The 18,908-nt window shown below is 39.1% G+C and overlaps 1 protein-coding gene and 1 long non-coding RNA gene across 3 annotated transcripts in view; one reads left to right on the top strand and one right to left on the bottom strand.

Annotated features, from left to right (window-relative positions):
• The window catches only part of BCAT1 (branched chain amino acid transaminase 1), a 67,460-nt gene that overhangs the window by 6,729 nt on the left and 41,823 nt on the right, over positions 1 to 18,908 (top strand). For both annotated transcript variants that reach the window (XM_083820735.1, XM_083820737.1), the window contains one exon: positions 12,468 to 12,539. In XM_083820735.1, the coding sequence (XP_083676861.1) occupies positions 12,468 to 12,539 (72 nt within the window). Of the gene's footprint in view, positions 1 to 12,467; positions 12,540 to 18,908 lie in introns of those variants that run through there.
• On the bottom strand, positions 10,200 to 12,453 carry LOC310892657. Its single transcript, XR_014578292.1, has 2 exons — positions 11,116 to 12,453; positions 10,200 to 10,985 (listed from the first exon to the last, which is right to left on the bottom strand). It is a non-coding gene; the product is annotated as an uncharacterized lncRNA (long non-coding RNA).

Raw genomic sequence — 18,908 nt, 5'->3', positions numbered from 1 at the left:
TTTATCACAGTAGATTGAGCAGAGTAGGGCTGGTTGATTATTGATACAATCTTGAATCATAAGAGAACAAGTCTGCATTAACTGCAATAGGTCTGTTTATTATCTTTGACATATTACAAAAGGGGACTAGTACTAAAGTTATAATTTTTCTAAGAGAGACTGTATCGCTCTTAACTTGTGATGACCTTTTACCATGCTGTAATTTTGGCAGAGATGGTTGCTTTGTGTGCTTAACGTGAGCTTAATGCTGCTACCTCTACAAATACCTCATCTGTGACCATACTTTTTCAAGGACACTTTTAATGTGCTGAGTGTTATTTTGCTCTTGAGTTCCCTTGACAGAATCCAGTTTGCTCTGGGCACTGTCAAAAAATAATAAGTGATTTCAGATGAAGTACTTGCTCACAGGGAGTTCAGAGAGGACATGTAGGGTAACTTTTATGCTAAAGCATTACAGTGAAAATTTTGGAGTGTTATGATGCCTGTTTTTTCCAATCTTAGTGTCGTTACACAGTTGAATATACACTAAGCAGGTGGAGTATTTAGTTTTGTCACTAGTCTAATAGACTTTACCTCTTTTGAGCAGATGTCATCTGTAAAAACATTTTTTTGTAGCTGTTATCTTGATTTATGTTTCTCATCTTATGTTTTTCCACACTCGAGGAAGCAATGTTTGATAGAAATGTAGTTGTGCTTTTTGTGGGTCGTTGGTAAGCTTCCACGTCACCATTTACATTTGCTTGGTGTGGTGGGTTATGCTTACTACCTCTTACTAAACTCATAAAGACTGTAAAACAAGAGAAGTTCCTAACATATTCTAAACTGGATGTCTATCACACAAACACGTGCCTTCTCTGCACCTTGCTGTTAATTCAAATAAGAAAGCAAGCATTGGCATAGATGCTGTCTTTAACCATGTTCCTAGAACTTTCTTTGCAGGTTATCTCTGTTCCTCGTTCCCTTTACGCCAGAAGAAAGGCTTCAACTTCCTTTCTACTTTGTTGAATTGAGTCCAGTTAATTAAGTCAGTGTTTGAACGCACAGCAAAGGACACGTCACAAGGATATAGTCCAGGCATTGCTAACAGCCAGGAAGAAATCTCCCATTACTTCAGACCAATTATGCCAAGTTGAAAACCCACCAGAGCTAGTATAGACAGGACCTCGGCAGCCATCACCTCTGTGCTGTTATACAAGAATCTTGCGTAGGGCACAGCTGCATGTGAAAAGTGCACAGCCAAAACCACATCAATAATTTCCACTTGTTCTCCCTTGAGAAGAACTGTAATGGATGTGATGGGTTTGTCTGCATAAGGAAGAGGAGCTGTAGATTCAGTTCCTGGGGAGCTGTGCACGCCCTGTGCCAGCATCTGTCAGCCTCCCAAGGAATTCTCTGAAGCAACAGCCAACATGCGTGAGGTGTGCTGACGGGACAAGCCATGTCTAAATTTCCTGTCTGTATAAGAGAGATTTCTATCTTCCTTCAGTTAGGTGTTGTGACTGTAAAGACAGGATAAATTTTTAAGGCTTTCAGGTATTACAGTGAGAAGATTTGTTTAAAGATTATAAATAATGGAGGTCTCAGTTCTTTATCTGAAACAAGGAGAGTAAAATAACTGCAAGCATTGTAGGGACTAGCCCACCATCAGAACTCAAGAAAAAGCACAGTATTTGCAACACCTCGAGCCAAAGCTTTGTGGTTTTTTTTTTGTTTTTTTTTGGGGGGGGGGGGGGGGGGGAGGGGAAGGTGGGGAGAGTGATTTCTACCCTGGCTTTTGTCATGCATCTCAAGATACCTACTAGATCACTCAATTCATTGTAAGCTTTGAAAGCTCAAGCCATAGTCTTCCTGCAGCATTGTGGCCAGGCATCTAGGCAGAACATATATCTAGGTGTGCCCAGTTCTGCCTGCAAGCAAAAAACAGGGACTCTGCTCAGCTGTTTGAAAAGACCAATGTAGCTAAAGAGGCACGTTAATACCAAATTCTCCTCTGAATAGACGGGTGGAGTGTACCTGCGGTATCGAGCCCATTCGGATCCCAGGTTAGATAGCTGCTGCCATGCTTTATCAGCTTCATCTGTTGGATACATAACAGCTAAACAAACTGCTTGGGGAGCAGGGAACAGGCTATAACTGCACCAAAAGCCTCACGCAATTCAGAAAGTCATGCTTCTCATGCTTTTGCACCACTGGTATTTGATACTCAGTGATGAATTAAATAGGCTGTGCAAAGTTATCAGGGTTAAATGTGATAACAAGCCAGCATACGTCTGTCCTTTACAGACCAGCAACCATGTGCACTGTTGCATAATGTTTTATTGTACTGTTACTCGAAAGCCAGCTGTGTAAGTTACTGTTTTATTATTTCTAGTGGGAGTATATGCAGGACTTCTGGGGGCAAAAAGTAACTCCAAAAGCTTTTTATTATTTCCCCAGAGCTTCTGTTTTCAGTGTGTGATTCATCATTGCTCAGTGTCTTATGTAAACCTTTATTCCAGTGGAAAATGGACTTAAATGGGACACGGTCTAAGTACTCTGAGAATAGCTACAAATGACCCCTTATACATGCCAGTGATTCAGGTCTGACCCTATATTTGGTGCAACTGTAGTTATAAGCAAGACTGGAAACAGGAGTATGGCCTTATATACAGGATTTCATCTGCTAGTGTTTTTCTTTAAACGTGTCAGTTCTCATCTTGAAATTCATCACTGTATCTGCTGTGATTTTTGTTTTATTTTTTGTTTGTGCTGTTTTGTTTTTTCTCCTTAGAGTCTACAGTGATTTCTTTGCAAACTGCAGCTTTGGTTTTCCCCACTAAATTGTCTACTTCCAGTTGTACACCCTCAGTAACTCTTCAGACAAAGATTTTGTTTGTTTCTGCTGTGTATGCATTCATCTTTTTCACATTATCATTTGGTAATTACATCAAGCCACTATCCTTGGTCATCAGCTGCAGGATCTCTGTGTACTTTCTACCATCTGAGAACTTAACAAATAAATTATAAGACATATTTTATGCATCTTTAAGTTAGATCTCTGCTTGACCTGTATGGCTGTACCAATATACAAAATATGGACAGTATAACCTATGCTGGATGCCTGAGGAAAATAAGCAGAATAATTTTTATTGTGCTTAGGCCAACCTTGTTAGTGTAACAATGTAGTTAAAAATTTATCCTGTAGCTCTGGTTAACGTTGCTATTAAATCTTAAGACTTTAATTTAGTACCTGACATTATGGAATAGATAAGCAAAGGGAAAAACAGAGAAAAGGTAATGAGCACGAGCTTCCTTGTGGTTAACAGCAAAGTCCTTTACAGCTGTAGGAGAGAGTATTAAATAGCATTTATGCTGTTTTCTGTCCCAGCATGATGTAAAGGATCTCATATCAATGAGAACAGGGCCTAAACACAATAAACCCATGGTGACTTTCAGGATTTTTGTTTATTTTGTTTGAGCACTAACCATATCATATAGCCATAAGACTCTATCTGTTTAGAAAACAGGTGGATGAATTTATAGGTCAACTAGATCCAGCTGGCTGCTTTAATGTTTTTCTTTATGCTATTCTAGCAAACAATGCACTTGTTAAAACCTAATTAATGCTAGAGTGGACAAACAAATCAACAAAAGAGGCAGTCAGAGGCACTGTTCATAGGAGTTAGAGATGGAATAGACCTATTAGATCATCTGCCTGTTCTCCTAATAGTACAAGACTGTTTTCTTTTATCAGAAGGGATGGGTCTGAGCAAGAGGATGAGGACAGAGAAAATGGCACTGGAGACTGACAGAGCAACAGGAGGGTCACAGGGAGGAAAACCAATGTGAACAGAATGAGCAGTTGGCTTAGAAAACAAGGTTAAAGCAGATTGCATTTGGAGGTTATTTGCAAAGAGGATTTCTTTAGAGAACTTACCTGTTTCTGTAAAGAAAATAGGAAGTAGGATTGTATGGTTGTACAGGAAATGTATCAAGACAGATCTAACTGTTGAACAGAGATGTATGGCTGATTTATGTCCTCTGTTGGATCGAAGTGATGATAGCTTTCAATGCTTTTCAAAAGGGAATGATCACCTTCTAGACTCCATGTTGCGTATTTCAGAGCTCATCTTGTTAATTTTTTGAAATATCTGGAAAAAAAACAAAAAACAAACAACAAAACAAAACTAAAACTTTAGCCTGAAGATGAATAGATCCTTAGTTAGGTTCTGCTATCTAATCTGTGAGTTAATAGACTATATTAATTATTGTGTTTGTGCTGAACTCATTTCTGCCCTCTAGCCTTACTGATAAACCAGTTTGTCAAGCATGCATTTTTGGAGGTTTCAGAAATCGTTATTCTTCACTTTGCCTTCCAGGTGAACTGATATAAGCTTTCTTGTACAATGGATTAGACGTTACTGAACTTACTCAGATATCAATTTAAACACTGAGTCAAAGAACTGGCATTTTTTCCTAGACATGTTTCTCCCTAGAGTGCTGACAGCAGTGACTCTATATTGGCAATGTAGCCTGCATTTATTTAATCTTGTGACGCCATTTTAGTCTGCTTTTAGAGCTCTGATATAGCTATTAATGATACTAAATATGACTCTTGGACAGATTAACTGAATATTTCCACTAATTTATGATCATTGTTTTAAGTCTTTTCTAACCAATAAGTTGTGTTCATATAAACTAAATAGTCTTTTATTTAAACGTAATAAAAACAGTGATATTTGTTTCAAGAGGGGTATATTTTAGTTTGGTTAAGCTACTTAAATTTCTTTATATTAAACTAAACAAAATACTCAAGCCAAGAAATAAGTGCCTGCACTTGGAGTGCTTTAATGATAATCTATTTCAATTCAATCTTACTTTATGCAGTGCAGCTGTCTTAGATAAACTTTTGTATATTCTGACCTCTGATGCTTTCACTCTGATGCAAAATCATAAAGATCATGATTAAATTAAGTGGAATCTTTCTTTTTCAGATATGATAGTCGTATTTTATTCTCCTTTATTGTATGCTGCTACTATGCTGCTTCTCTGTGTAATTAACATTAGTGCCAGCTCAAGGAATGGGGATGAAAGCAGCCATGGTAAGGTGGCAACACCCAGCTAACAAGACATCAGTGCAGATATGACAGATAAGAGTACTCTTAAAGAAGGGGAAGCGCAGAAATCAGCACTCTTGATTCTTGGTGAACTAAGTGAAAAGCTAAGCACTGAAATTGCCCATGCTGAATTGTTCTTTGTTTGTTTCCTTGGTGCTGATCTGTGTATACATTGAGGTGTATCAGTGGAGTTGCTCAGTCCATGTTCTTTGAATACATCATTGAAGACCATTGAGCCAATATACAGAGTGCTCTGACCCAACAAAAATATAAGTCTAAGATCTCTGGTTTGATGAGTGGTTAGAAACACCATTTAAGAATTAGTCTTCCTGCTCCTTCTGTTTTGTTGATTTTGAAAAGAGTAGATGTAAAAGAAGTTGTGAGAATAAGCTTTGTGATGGTAGTGTATAGTAAGACATGCTATCATGTGAATAACCCAGTCTGATGAACTTACTTGGTGATGATGGCATTGTAACACACACTTGTGTATGCACATATTCATATACATACAACACAAAGACGCTTTTAAAATATTTTTAGATCATGCAACTACTCCTATGACATCTGAAGTAGATATGTCTGGCTGTTAGGTTCCATAAATGAGCTTCCTAGGCTGTACAAGTCTTTCATAATGGTCATTAAGTAAATGTCTTTTTAGTTGATATCAAATACAGTGTTGTTTGACTCAGTCCTACAGCACTATTAAGAATTTCTCTGTCAGACAGTGGGTCATTCTTTTTTTTTCCTTTTTTTATTTTTCATTTTTTTCCTTTTTTATTTTTATTTTTATTTCTTTTTTAAAAAAAAGCTATGATCATTAATGTTTTTTTCTGCAAAATCATCTTCTATGTGTTGTGGCTGTCAAATCATATAACATTTCCTAGAGGTAGTTGAAAACTGTTTTAAAAACATGGAAATATTCTATATGACTGCAGCAATACACAGAATATGTGGCATATGTGTACATTGCACTCTATTTTATATCTGGAACAGAAAGATAACTCTGATTTCTGTGGTTTTCAATGAAGGAGTACCTGTCATCACATGCTTAATTTAGCTTGTCTATAGGCAGTACCATTGTATAAGTCATGTATTAAACTTACCGATTTGCTAGATTCATAGATTTTAATAAATACTGTAATTTCATTATCCTCCTGTGTAAATCTGAGCGTGAAATATTTCTTAGACACTTAATTGCCAGAAGCAAGCATGGGGAAGAACAGTAAGACACTGAGCTTGGAGAAATGTCTCAGAGAGGACTTTTTTTTTAATTGAAAACTGTTTTTCATATGACGTCTGACTGAGATGAATGTTCCATTTCATCTTCACTGGGGCCTGGTGACTGCTGCCGGATAGTATTGGTTTTCAGTTTCTCTGCGTAGCAGGAGATGGGGTCACCTCAGTATAAGGAACCATATACAACCATAGCTGAGTGTCTTTGGCTTCTTTGCATTCTTGTCCTTCATGAATAGCCACCTCCTGCCAACAAAACACTGACTGCAATTCCTTTGTAGGCAGCAGCAGAATGGAGTTGGGTGTCTGGTGTTCCCTGCTGCCACCAGTACTCTCACCAGGGCACTGGAGCTATTGGTAAAATTCTGACTTAGTGTGGAGTAATCAGAGCTGTCTGCAGGCTGACTTGGGCACACTGACAGCATTCACAGAGGTGTTCGCACAGAATTTGGTACTAAATGTCCCCAAATCATTTTATCAAGAAAGCTGAACTTGAATGACAAGTTCCTTTTTGTAATACTCAAATACTAGTAGCCCTGAGAACACTGCCTAAGAAAGAACTGAGTGTTGATGAAGATCAGCAGTGCATCAGTTCTGTGGGGGAGATGAAACCAAAAAGATGGTGAAGGAGTTTGTGAAGCTGCAAATCTTTAATTGTTTTGAAAAGCAGCCAGTATAACCTCCTAGCTGAAAGAGTGAACTCTATAGATATAATTTGCAATCTATTTCTTTACTCCTGCCTTCCACTGGGGAAAGCTTTCTGTTCCCCAGTGCTGAGAAGAGTTACGGAACAACACAGAAAAAATAAGTGAGCACTTAAAAATAAGTGAGGCTTCTGGTAATCTTCAGTTTCTATTTCATAACAGGACCAGCCTACAGCATAATGGGGTAGCTAAAGCCTAAGAAGAGCAGTTTGACAAAGGATCGGATAGAATCACTCTTTATAGAATAGATAATCCCAAGTGAGAATGAAAACATTGATGCTACCGCTGTGTCTCAAAAGCTATCTAGTGTGAGATCACAGGAGAAAATAAGACGTGTAGTCTCAGAAGTCTTGGGAGTGTTTAGGCAGACTACAGGCCGATTTTTGTAGCAGAAGGTTCTTTCAGCTAAAGGATGAGCAATCTGTCTGCATTAAAAAGGTGGATTCTCTGATTTGAAGAAGCCATGAGCAACAAAAGGACACCATAAAAGATGAGCATAACTAGATGCATGACAAAATGGCAATAGTGAAGTTGATCGCAGGTCAGTATTTTTGCTACAAGGTCTCATGTCTGTAACAGAGTAACAGTCAGAATGTGTGCAAAGACAGCAGGGAAAGCCAAGAAGCATTGATTGGAGCATCCTGATGCTAAAAGGTGTTGAAAATTCTCATGTCTAAAGGAGTCTGAGGGCCAAATGCAGGAGGTAAATGTTCAGGTTTGGGGAAGCTCTAAGAGATGTGCAGGTGACAACTGTGAAGCATAGAATTTCCAAAAGTGCAGTTAAGTTACACACAGTGGTCCTTCACTTACTGGAAAGAGACTAATCCTTACAATAAAGCTTATATCTTACATATCTTAGATTTTATTGTTGTTATTTGATTGGAATTGGAATTATGTACTAATGTGAGGAGGTACTTTTATCCAACCAAGTTTATTGTGTTTAGTTTTGTAAACACCAAAGGATTTGCAAGAATTACTATACCATTGAGCTCCTCTATAAAAATAAATGATAAATTATTCATTACCAGGTCTTTATTTTAGTTGCATTTCTCAATGGTACAGGGACACTTAAAACACAATTTTAAACAAAAATTAATCTGGAGTGTAATATGTCACTCTCTTTTCTCATACAGGCTCTATGGTAATGAAAAAAAAACAGTGTGCAATTTCAAAATTATCCAGTATTTTTTAGGGAAAACTGTGAAATACTGTACTATTTAAAATTTACAAAGAACAGTTACATGTAACATAAAGAAAATGTTGCTAGCTCTATGCTACAACTTATGAAGTTATGCTTGTGTAAAGCATCTTGATATTTCGGGCTTACAAGGGTTTTACAGACCTGAGTCACTTTTGAGGAAACATTGACCCTGTGGCTCAAATTTATCTTTAGGATAACATCAGTGTTTTAATGGATGCAGTTTTTAAATCTACCATGCTATTAACAACAAAGGGCAAATTTATGCTTGGCACATCTCTCTTGGCAAAGTTGGCACTAAACCAGGGGGTAATTTTCCCTATTGTATTTAACACCATGTTTCAGATTTAAAAGCCATGGAACCATTAAAATATGACTCCATCAATTAGAAAGCAATTGTGGTATGTCTTTCTAGTGCTCAGGGTTTAACTCAGTATAATTTCAGTGTGGTTAACAAAGGCAGTTAGCTACTTGCTTTAAACATATTTTAAATCTCTAAAAAAGAATGACTACATGGAGAACAGGATTGGCCCCAATGGCACATGCCCAAAAATGAGCTGTTGACTTCACTGAGTTCAGTGGGAGCCTTGAACTGAATGACATGATCAAGCCCCTAAGGGACTGTTCCTGTAGGTGGTCCACGCTTGAAATTCACCTAAAAGTTTTGTATCTTTTTAGAGATGAAAGCAAAGATTAAACAACATCCAGCTTCTATCCTCTCTGCACTGATGTCAACACTTGCTTTAGGGCAACTTCATAAAGCAGAGATGAGAAGAAACTGAAGAATCATGACTGTCTGTTGTATTTGCTCTTACCAACAATTATTCTTAGGAAATCCAATTTTGCATACCGGACGTTAGAGAAAAGCCACCCATGGAGCTGGAGCTGCTGGAGAAATTAGTGCTTATACAGCTGGCAGCTACCATCCTGTCAGCTCTGCCTCCATTCTAATTCACTGCAGTGTGAAGTAAAATCAGTTGGCTTAATTAGTTTTGTCTTGGTAATAAGTTCTGTCTTAGTAATTTGATCTTCTTCTGTGATAAGGTCACCTGCTTAGTGGGTTAAGGGAAGGCCATGGATGTAATTTTTTTGGATTTTAAGGGCCTTTGATACTATCCCTCTCAGCATCCTTGTGAACAAGTTGTCCAGCTGTGAGATAAACAGGGTCATGCCATGCTGGGTGATGAACTGGCTTGATGGGAGAGCCAAAAGGGTTGTAGTCAACATTTCTAGCAACGACCTGGGTACAGGAGTTGAATGCATCCTCAGCAAGTTTGATGATGATGCTAAACTGGGAGATGCTGTTGGCTCTCTGGAGGGATGAGAGGCATAGCAGAGGGCTCTAAATAGATGGGAGCACTTGGCAGTCAGCAATGGCATGAAGTTCAACAAAGGGAAGTGCTGGAGTGATGGTGGGCACAGGCACAGCCTGGGAGAAGCGTGGCTGGGAGCAGCTCAGTAGAAGGGCCCTGGCGGTGCTGGTTGGCACCAGGCTCAGCATGAGCCAGCAGTTTGCCCTGGCAGCCAGGAGGGCAAACTCCATTTGGGGTACATTGAACACAGCACAGCCAGCCAGTCAAAAGAGGTGTTTCCCCTGCTATATTTAGCATTGGTGCGGCATCACATTGAATATCATGTGCGGTTCGGGGCTCCTCAGTATGAAAATGATGGTAAGGTCCTCAAAAGCATCCAAAAAAAGGGCAACAAAGGTGGTGAAAGGGCTGGAAGGCATGTCCTTTGAGGACACTGGGTTGTCCAGTCCGGATGGGAGAGGCCAAGAGGTGACCTCTCAGCTCCCTGCAGCTCCCTGAGGAGGGGAGGCACAGAGGGAGGTGCCGGTCTCTGCTCCCTGGGACCGAGGACAGGGCAGGGCACACAGGGATGGCCCAGAGCTGCACCAGGGGAGGGTCAGACGGGGCATTAGGAAAAATGTCTTTACCGTGAGGGTGGTCAAATGCTAGGACAGGCTTCCTACAGGGATGGTTGATTGCCCAAGCCCCTCAGTGTTCAAGAGGCATTTGGATAATGCACTCTATAACATACTTTAATATTTGGGTGGCTCTGAAGAGGTCAGGCAGTTGGACCTGATGATCTTTGCAGGTCCTTTCCCAACTGAACTATTCTAATCTAATTGACCTGCAGAAAAAGTATCTGTTATAAACTGATGGTATCATGGAGGTCTCCTGGGATTTTACCACTGAATTTGGAGGTGTATGAAGAATTACAGGGAAAACAAGGATCTGTTTATACAGTGCTTAGTTCAGGCTGCCCCTCAGTTTAAGTAATATTTCAGTTCTGCTGTGGTCTGATACAAAATGCTGTTGACCAGACTCTACCAAAAAGATTTGTTTTTCTGGAGAATCTCCCCTTTGCCCCAAGGTTTATGGCAAATGAAACACTTTTTAAAAAATATTGTTTTAATAGAAATTATGTTTGTACATTACAAAGGGATTTGTGATTTTTTCAGCAGATCCTCGTTTAGTTGATAGGAAGGAGTCTGTAGTTGTGATTGCATGCCTTACTGTAGAGGGTTAGGAAAAAATAAAAGAGGAAGAGAAGGGCTAAAGCTGATACTTAGAAAAGGCAGGAGGGATGTTATTGCCTCCCTGGGCTGTTGGGACAGAAAGGGAGGAAGTGAGATCTTCTGTGGCTAGGAGTTTGTTTTTTCTTTTGCTGTTAGCAAGCCTGCTGTCCATTAACGGCTCAGTGATCATACTGTTTTCCCCCCACTTCCATTTGCCACGTTCCGAATATCTGCAGAAAGGAAAAAGATCATGTTATTTGCCTTGTGTGGGGGTCACACTTTGCAGCCCGTGCAGCTCCATGCCCACAGGACATGACGGCTGCTGCAGGCTTCAGCTGGCTCCACGGCACTGCCACCCACCCTTCACACAGCACTCCTCGGAGGATGAGGGCTGCCCCGGATAAGGTCTTGTAGTCAGTCCGTGAGGTGAACCTTTGCCCCAAAAGGTTTCCTGTGAACCTCTTTCCTTTAGGGGATTAAACCTCTGCTTTTTAGGGGATTAAACCTTTCCTGCCAGGGGTGGGACTTCCCACCCACCCTCGATGCAGCTCAGCTGAGGGGTGGGAGGGTGAGAGGCAGCCACCATGTGAGGAGCCGGGCTGGCTCCTCTCAAGGCCTTTCTTTGCAGGGCTGAAAGCCCGTTGTCTGTTGGCCTCAGCAACAACATCCCTTAGTGCCTCTGTCTTTCCCTCCCTGCTTCAGGCAGCCCCTGTGACCAGCCTGCTGTTCACCCCAGGCCCAGCCATTTTCTGCCACATCTCAGCAGCTAGTTCTCCCTTTTGCCATCCCCTCCATCTCACCAGTCATGCTGCCCTATAACCATTCTTCCCTTTCTTCTTCCCTTCATCCCTTTCACAGCCCATCCTACCAGGCATCAAAGATACTGCTCAGAAGCAAGAAACGCTGTCAGGCTGTATTTGTCTCCTTCCCTGCATGTGGTTGGGTGTAATATGCATTTTCCTGGCCACTGGCAAGGAAGGTCTAGCTAGTGCAGGAGAGTCCACAAAGGTGTTATCCTGATGCTGTGAGAACTGGGGATTGTGGCTTTGGATAGATTGCTCGCACCTGTCCCTGTTAGCCTTCTGATGCTGAACAGAAGGATATCTAAAACCATCACTCCTTTTCTTTTAGCTTTTTTTTTCTTTCTTTTAGTGTTGTCAGTGGCAGAACTCTGAAGTTTCACATAGTAGATAATTCAAAATACTTTGATTATATATTTTTATTGGTGGGCATTCCTTATCACTGCCTTATTTTAGCAAAGGATTTACTAAAATCGTTTTCCTCTCTCTTCCATTCTGCTTAGTCAGGCTTCTCTGAGTAAAAGCAAAGGCAAATTTGCTGGGGTGGATGCTTTAGCAGAGAAATTGGGATCTGATGAAATTGTGGAAAAACACAATGTATTTATTCAGTTTGGAATGAAATACCCATGCTGTTGTCCATAGATTTATACCCTTCCGAGCAATAATCTAACATAAGAAGTTGTCACTCCTACTGAAGTCCTGAAATAGTAACACAAAATAACACAACTGAAGTGAAACTGAAAACCTAGAAGGTGGAAAATTATGCTAAGAAACTACAAAGAAAGGTCTTGCTGATATATTTACTGATGAAGTCTGAGTGATCATTCAGTTTAATCTGTCTCTAAAAGAATTAACTGAATGTGTATTAACCTTTCTGCAACAAGTATTGAATTTGATTTTTATTCCTTCTAGGGCTGTCAGAACGAGTGCATGGCTGGAGGATGTTCAGGGGAAGCAACAAAGCTTGCGACTGAATCTTTCAAGGTATGCTGTTTGCTAAAAGATGAGTGTCTGGAGCATTTCAGTAGGTGGTGTCAGACAGCATCCATAATGTGCTAGTGATTGTTTTGCAGGCATACTTAGCTACTGACAAGCTACTGTTTGAATTTCGTAGTTCTGTAAGTTGCATTTGCTAAAAATGTTTTCAGTATAGAAATTAAGAAAGTTACAAGATGAACTTTAATTTGTTACCATTGGATGTACTAGCTAAAAGGTTAGGAATCATTAAGAATAATTATTATAAGTGTTTTTTTTAAAATTGTCTGCTTCAAAAGCAATAGCAAGATTAATTTTTTTTCCACATTAAGGCTTTATTTCGTTTTTGTTTTTTTGATTTTTGTTTTTCTCCAGACAAAGTCTATGTAACACTCTATACTTTATTATTTGTTAAAACTTGGCATTGTGAATGGTGTTTAAAAGTAGTTTTTACCATCTGGTCTCAAAATGACAGAGCTAAGAATCTCAGAAGGACTCTAAAGCACACCACAGCTCTGGCATATTATCAGCACTCAATGAGCAAACAGTACTATGATAATAAGGAATGCTGAGCAGCTGCCAGGAACTGCCATGAAATTGAATCCCTCTTTTTTTTTTCTTTAATCTTGTGCTTAAAACTGAGCTCAGTTAAGATACCACTCTTCTCCTCTGCCTCCTTACTGAATGTAGTGCTAGTAACTAAGAGCTCATTTTAAACAGAATATGGACACAGATGCCAACTTCTAATTTTCTGCTGAAAACACAGAGACCATCAAAATGTGGTCCTTTGAGTTCTACCTTCTGTTCTCATTTCTTTTTATTTTCTGCCTCTCTCTTGTACTTCTCTTGTATTTATTCCTTATGTCACATATCTGTAATTCTTTCTTTCCTTTGCTTTCTCTATTTTGCAACCTTTAAAAAGCCTCGTCTATCTTTTGCAGATGTTTTTTAAAAAAAATTACCCAAAAACTGTTGACCTCACTTGTGCTTTTTCAGCAGTTCCTTTCCTGTTATTGCTGGCTATTGTCAGCAGTACAGGAGATGAAATTCTAATGATACACTTTGTAACCATCACGTTCTTCCTGAATTTCTCGGGTAGTGTCACGGTTGTGCGGTCTTCTGAATTATGCTTAAGTAGTTATTTCCCTTTTAGTTTCCAGGCTTTAACCATATATAGAAAATAAATGTTGCAGAAAATGTGTTGGCCTCCTTGATAAGATTTATTCTGATGCTGGTCCCTTTGAAAATAGCTAAAAATTCTTAAGAGCCCATGACTGCAGGATATGACAATGTAACAACATGTAATTGATATTTTTTTCCCCAAATCTCAACCCTCTCCAGTTCTTCTCTTCCTTATTTGTTTGCATTGTGTCCCTCTGGTAATTCTGCCCAAAATGATGTTTTAGGATGAATTTTCAGCCGGAAGATCTGTTTTTGATATATCCAGCCATGCATCCAGATTTGGAACTTCAAGATTTCACATGTATGGAATGCAGAGTTTTGTGGAAATACCTTTAAGATATAGACAAGATAGATTTCAGTAGATTCATTCAGTAGAGTGTGCTAGCATATTTAAAAACAAAAGTTGCTTTAAAGAAAAGAGTATCTTGTGTAACTGTACTTGTTGGCATAGTCCAGAAGGAGGACAGACAGAATGGCAGCAATCTCTGGTAGTGTTTGGGTCATGGGTGAAGTAGGCGTAAATTAAAGCAGACTTGAGACAGATTTAAATTACACTGTCAGTCAAGTGGGTCCCTTACCAAAGCTTCAAATATTGAGTGGCACAAAACTGGATTTAACCCAGTTTCCTTTCTATCTATACTTGCATATCAGCCAGCATGGCAAATCATTTTAGTGGAGAGTCTGTGTGAGGGGAAAGATATACTAGCAGGCGGGACAGATGGTCACAGAGGGAATAATGCTAGAAAAACAGCTGGCCTAAGCTGAAGTCTAATTTGTAAGTCCATTCCTGCCTTATGGCTTTGTTTCTGAAGATTAGCTGCTGTCACCGGGAAAGGGGTACAGTTCTTCAGAAAATGTTGTACCATGGGGCATGTGTGTGTATGTGGAAGTTATGATGGGAATATTGCAACTGATTACAATGTCATGTATGATTGCAGTCTCTTTAACTTCATTGTCAAATTATAAAGAAAAAGGCTTATAAACGAAGGAAAAATAGCCCTAGGCGATGACAAATAAAATAGCCTGGGTTCATTCTAGGGAACTTCACAGACAGTTCTTGGAAAAAGTTAGTCGCAACTTTAGAATCTACAGATAATGGTATTTCGGAGTTGGCCCATGGAGCTGACTGTGCTAAAGAAAGCTGCAATTTTGTGCCAGTGATTTTAGTAGTTCAGTATTGTGGGAATGAAAATATAGATAACAGGGTATGGTTTTGCTTTGCTTATATAAAACATTATTTGAAGTGGATGATGCCAGTATTTGAATCCAAGATTACCCCTCTGAAGACTATTTCATTTTAGAATGTACTGCTGTGCTTTTTAGGTGTGGGTAGGCTTTGAATTTACCTGCAATTTATCTAACTTCAAAAGATGGACTTGAAGTGTTCCCATATACTGAAAGGAAGGAAGGAATACAACATAGAGGATCTAGAGAGCTGTGAACCCCACTGCTAACTGTTCAGTTTTCAGTTCTCATGGAGTTCTCTCTAGTCAATAGATCAGAACTGGCAATTTGTTCATGTTAACTGCAACTGAAATACCACAATTTGACTCACTTTTCAAGTTAAAAATCTCATCCTGATTGCTCTGTGATTTATAAGGTACTTAATCTATTGCATTTAGAGTTATCACACAACCAGTGGAACAGATAAACATTATTTCCTTTGACATTTCTTATGCTACAGCTTCCTGTATTGTAGAAAAGGTCAAATATCCAGAACTAAATTTACCCAGCTCCTTCCGCTAGAGTGAAATCTTTATCTTCTCCTCAACTATTGTTTGTGCATATATATATATATATATATATATCTGTCACAGAATCACAGACTGGTTAAGGTTGGCAGGGACCTCTGGAGGCCGTGTGGTCCAACCCCTGCTCAAGCTGGGCCACCCAGAGCAGGTTGCCCAGGACCACGTCCAAGTGGATTCTGAAGATCTCCAAGGAGGGAGACTCCATAGCCTCTCTGGGCAACCTATGCCTATGCTCTGGCCCATGCACAGCACTAAAGTGCTGCCTGATGTTTAGATGGAACCTCCTGTGCTCCAATTTGTGACCATAGCCTCTTGTCCTGGCACTGGGCACCACTGAGAAGAGCCTGGTTCTGTCTTCTTTGTGCCCTCCCATCAGATATTTATATACATTGATAAAATCCTCCCTGAGCCTCCACTTCTCCAGGCTGAACAGTCTCAGCTCTCTCAGCATCTCCTCATAGGAGTGGTGCTCCAGTCCCTTGGTCATTTGTCTATCTATCTATATACATATATGCATATATGTACACATACGTATACGTATGTGAAAGTATATATATAAAATGGCTGTGGTTTGTGACTATAACCGAAAAAGTTATACTTGTAGTTTTTGTGCATTGTGAGCACTGGATTTCTAGGAGAGGCATACAAACCCACTAACTGAATGTTCAGTCATCCTTTCTACCACCAAATGTATTTCAGAATGTTGCTCCAAGAAGTGCATATATTTGGTTTTGCTATTATATATGTCTTTTTGCATTCAGTACTACCATGAAACAGCACACAGCTATGTCTAAGGCACTTTATGATTCGAGGTTAGGGAACCTCTTTAATGAATTCATTCTTCTCATTGTGCTGTCACAAGACAGTGAATGTTGTTTGGGTAATGTAATGGTGTGCTTCCATACTCATTCTAATTTGCTTTCTCTTAATGTGTTTATTAGCTCTGACTTTGAAATCATAATACTTGGTCTTAGGAAACTAAAGGCATTTATGATTGCCTTTTATTTCCCTCATGTTATCAATCGGTATGAAGAAAGATGATTTTAGTTTTTATGTAACTTTTTCATGGAATTTATTTTCTTTTTGAGAGACCAACACATGGAATACTTTAAGGAGGTATTATCTGTTATGTTTCTCTGTGCTTTTGATTATCTGAAGCCATGTAGAATTAGTTGGGCATCTTATTGGTGCAAAATATAGTTCTTTTATATTTAAATTTTTAAAGGTGTATTCACTGTGCCAAAATGGTGCAGACCTTCTAGGGAATTCTGGCTAGTGAGCTGTACTAAAGCAGAATAAAGTAGCCGTAGTTCATGAATGGATCTGGACTGATATGCTAATAAGAAGATTTATGGTAGTGGAATGGAGTTTCTGTGTCTGGACAGCTCCTTATGTTACTCAAAGCAACTCTTGGTGCTCCTGTGCTGTCTTCTACAGACAGAGCCAGCCGTCCCGGGCTCCAAGCCAGCAGGATGTGAGCCCGTGGCAGGCTGGAAGTTCAGCTGGTGCTGAGCGCCGTCTGATGTGCCCTGTTGAGATCTTGGACTTGCGAGGCGGAATGCAATGCTATGCTACTATGCTTACATGGCCTCCAGTTAGACACTAGCTGATATCTAACTGTGCAAGACAGTGGATAAGGGTATTTTCTGTAACAAGGTATGTTTTAGTATTTGTTTCTTGCATTGTTGTAATGGTTTAGAGCCCAAGTTGTGAACTATCTACCAATGTGCTAAGTATTGTAAGACTTAAAACATGAAGATTATTTCCTCGCTATTGGTATAGTCCACAAATAAATAAACTCTCTGACAGTTTTTCCAGAGGCCTAAATCTGTAGTCTATTTCACCTTTAAATAAAGTATGAGGAAACTGAAAATGCAATTCCAGAGCAGGCATTTGTGCTTCAAACTGGGAGACTGCCAATTCAAGTTTTACAGGTATTGATTTATTCTTACAGGTCTCTTCACCCAGATGTAGCTGTTCCTTGTAACAGGACCTTTAGCTGCGTGTTTTAAAACATGCAGCCTTTGCATCATATGTCTATGACCTTGGCTGGCTCTCTGCAAAACATTGCGCTCATTCTGTTTCCCTGCCTTGTTTTCACGTTCTTGACAAACAACATAATACCATTAAAGATGAAAATAAAGTCTGTATCTCAGCCTGGAAAATTATTAAAAGTATAAATAAAGCAGTATTGCAGGAGTAATATGTGCAGTTAAAATGTAGGCTAGATACTGCTACTTTAAGCAGCATTTCTTGTTACCTAGTATATGTTAGAAAGTGTTGGAAAAAACAAAACAAAACATTATTTTCTTGTGGAGGAAGGTATCCCTATTTTCAAAACAGTCTATCAATGGAAAACCTCACTAATGGTAGATTATATGTTTGCTTTAATGAAACTTCACTAGTTATCATGATTCACTATCATGATTATACTAATGTAACTCAAGCGTGCCTATAATTCCTACCAAATACAGTAGGATGTAGTATTCCTTATTCAGGGAATTTTGACATTTTGACATATTAGGCAGTTACACTTTATTTCAGAAAAATACTTTCTTTGTGAAAATGTTGCTGAGAGATAAAAATAAGCAATTCTCCAAGGGCACTGTTTTTTAAAGAGAAGTGTTTCTCTGCCAAATTTTCTTACTTCCCCTCCAATGCAATGATTAAAAACATAAAACCAGATAATTCTGTATTTTTTATTAAACATCTTTTTAAATTTTGAACTAATTGACTCTCATACTGACATAATACTGGAACATGGTCAGAGTTTCACTTCTTGAAGAGGTTAGGAAGAACATAGCACTTTTATTTTATATGAGCAGAGGGTAGAGTTTCTGACATGACCAGAGCATGTGCATCAAGGGAACTCTGAAATGTTTTTTGGCATGAGGACATACGTGCACTTGTAGTTACCAGTTTATGTATAAGGCTAACTGCTTTATGTATAAAGCAGTTTTACATGGTTTATATATTTTCATACCCCTTCCTTTCCACCTTGTTCTCAATTTGTCATTTTCTACTGATATCAATAAACTATTTACCTGCCAAAGCATATGGGAACTTAGTAAGGTTTTTTATCATATTGCAGCTGTTGATTCTTCTATCCTTTTTTTTTTTTTTCTGAAAATGCCCTGCTTTTCCATTATAAATTCTACTTTTATATATAAATTCTATATAATTTTCTGTTATACCCCATTTTAAATGTAGATTGAGCAGATAAATCATAAAAAAAGTTCATGCTCTTTAAGTTGTATGGGCAAATATTGGCTGCAGAAACTTCCCAATATCTTGATGCAGTAATGGGCAGTCATTCTCCAAACTGAGTATAGAGGAATATTGGTTTTATGTAAACTGTCTTGAAGCAGTAAAATATGACCAAGTGGGGAGTTGGGAGTGGATACATATGTATGTAACGTCATCCAAATGGCGTAAGTTTGGTGTC

Source organism: Anser anser, assembly GCF_964211835.1.
Source record: "Anser anser genome assembly, chromosome: 1".
Lineage (NCBI taxonomy): Eukaryota > Metazoa > Chordata > Aves > Anseriformes > Anatidae > Anser > Anser anser.
The sequence above is the reverse complement of the archived record's forward strand: the minus strand, read 5'-3'. Positions and strand labels throughout refer to the sequence as shown.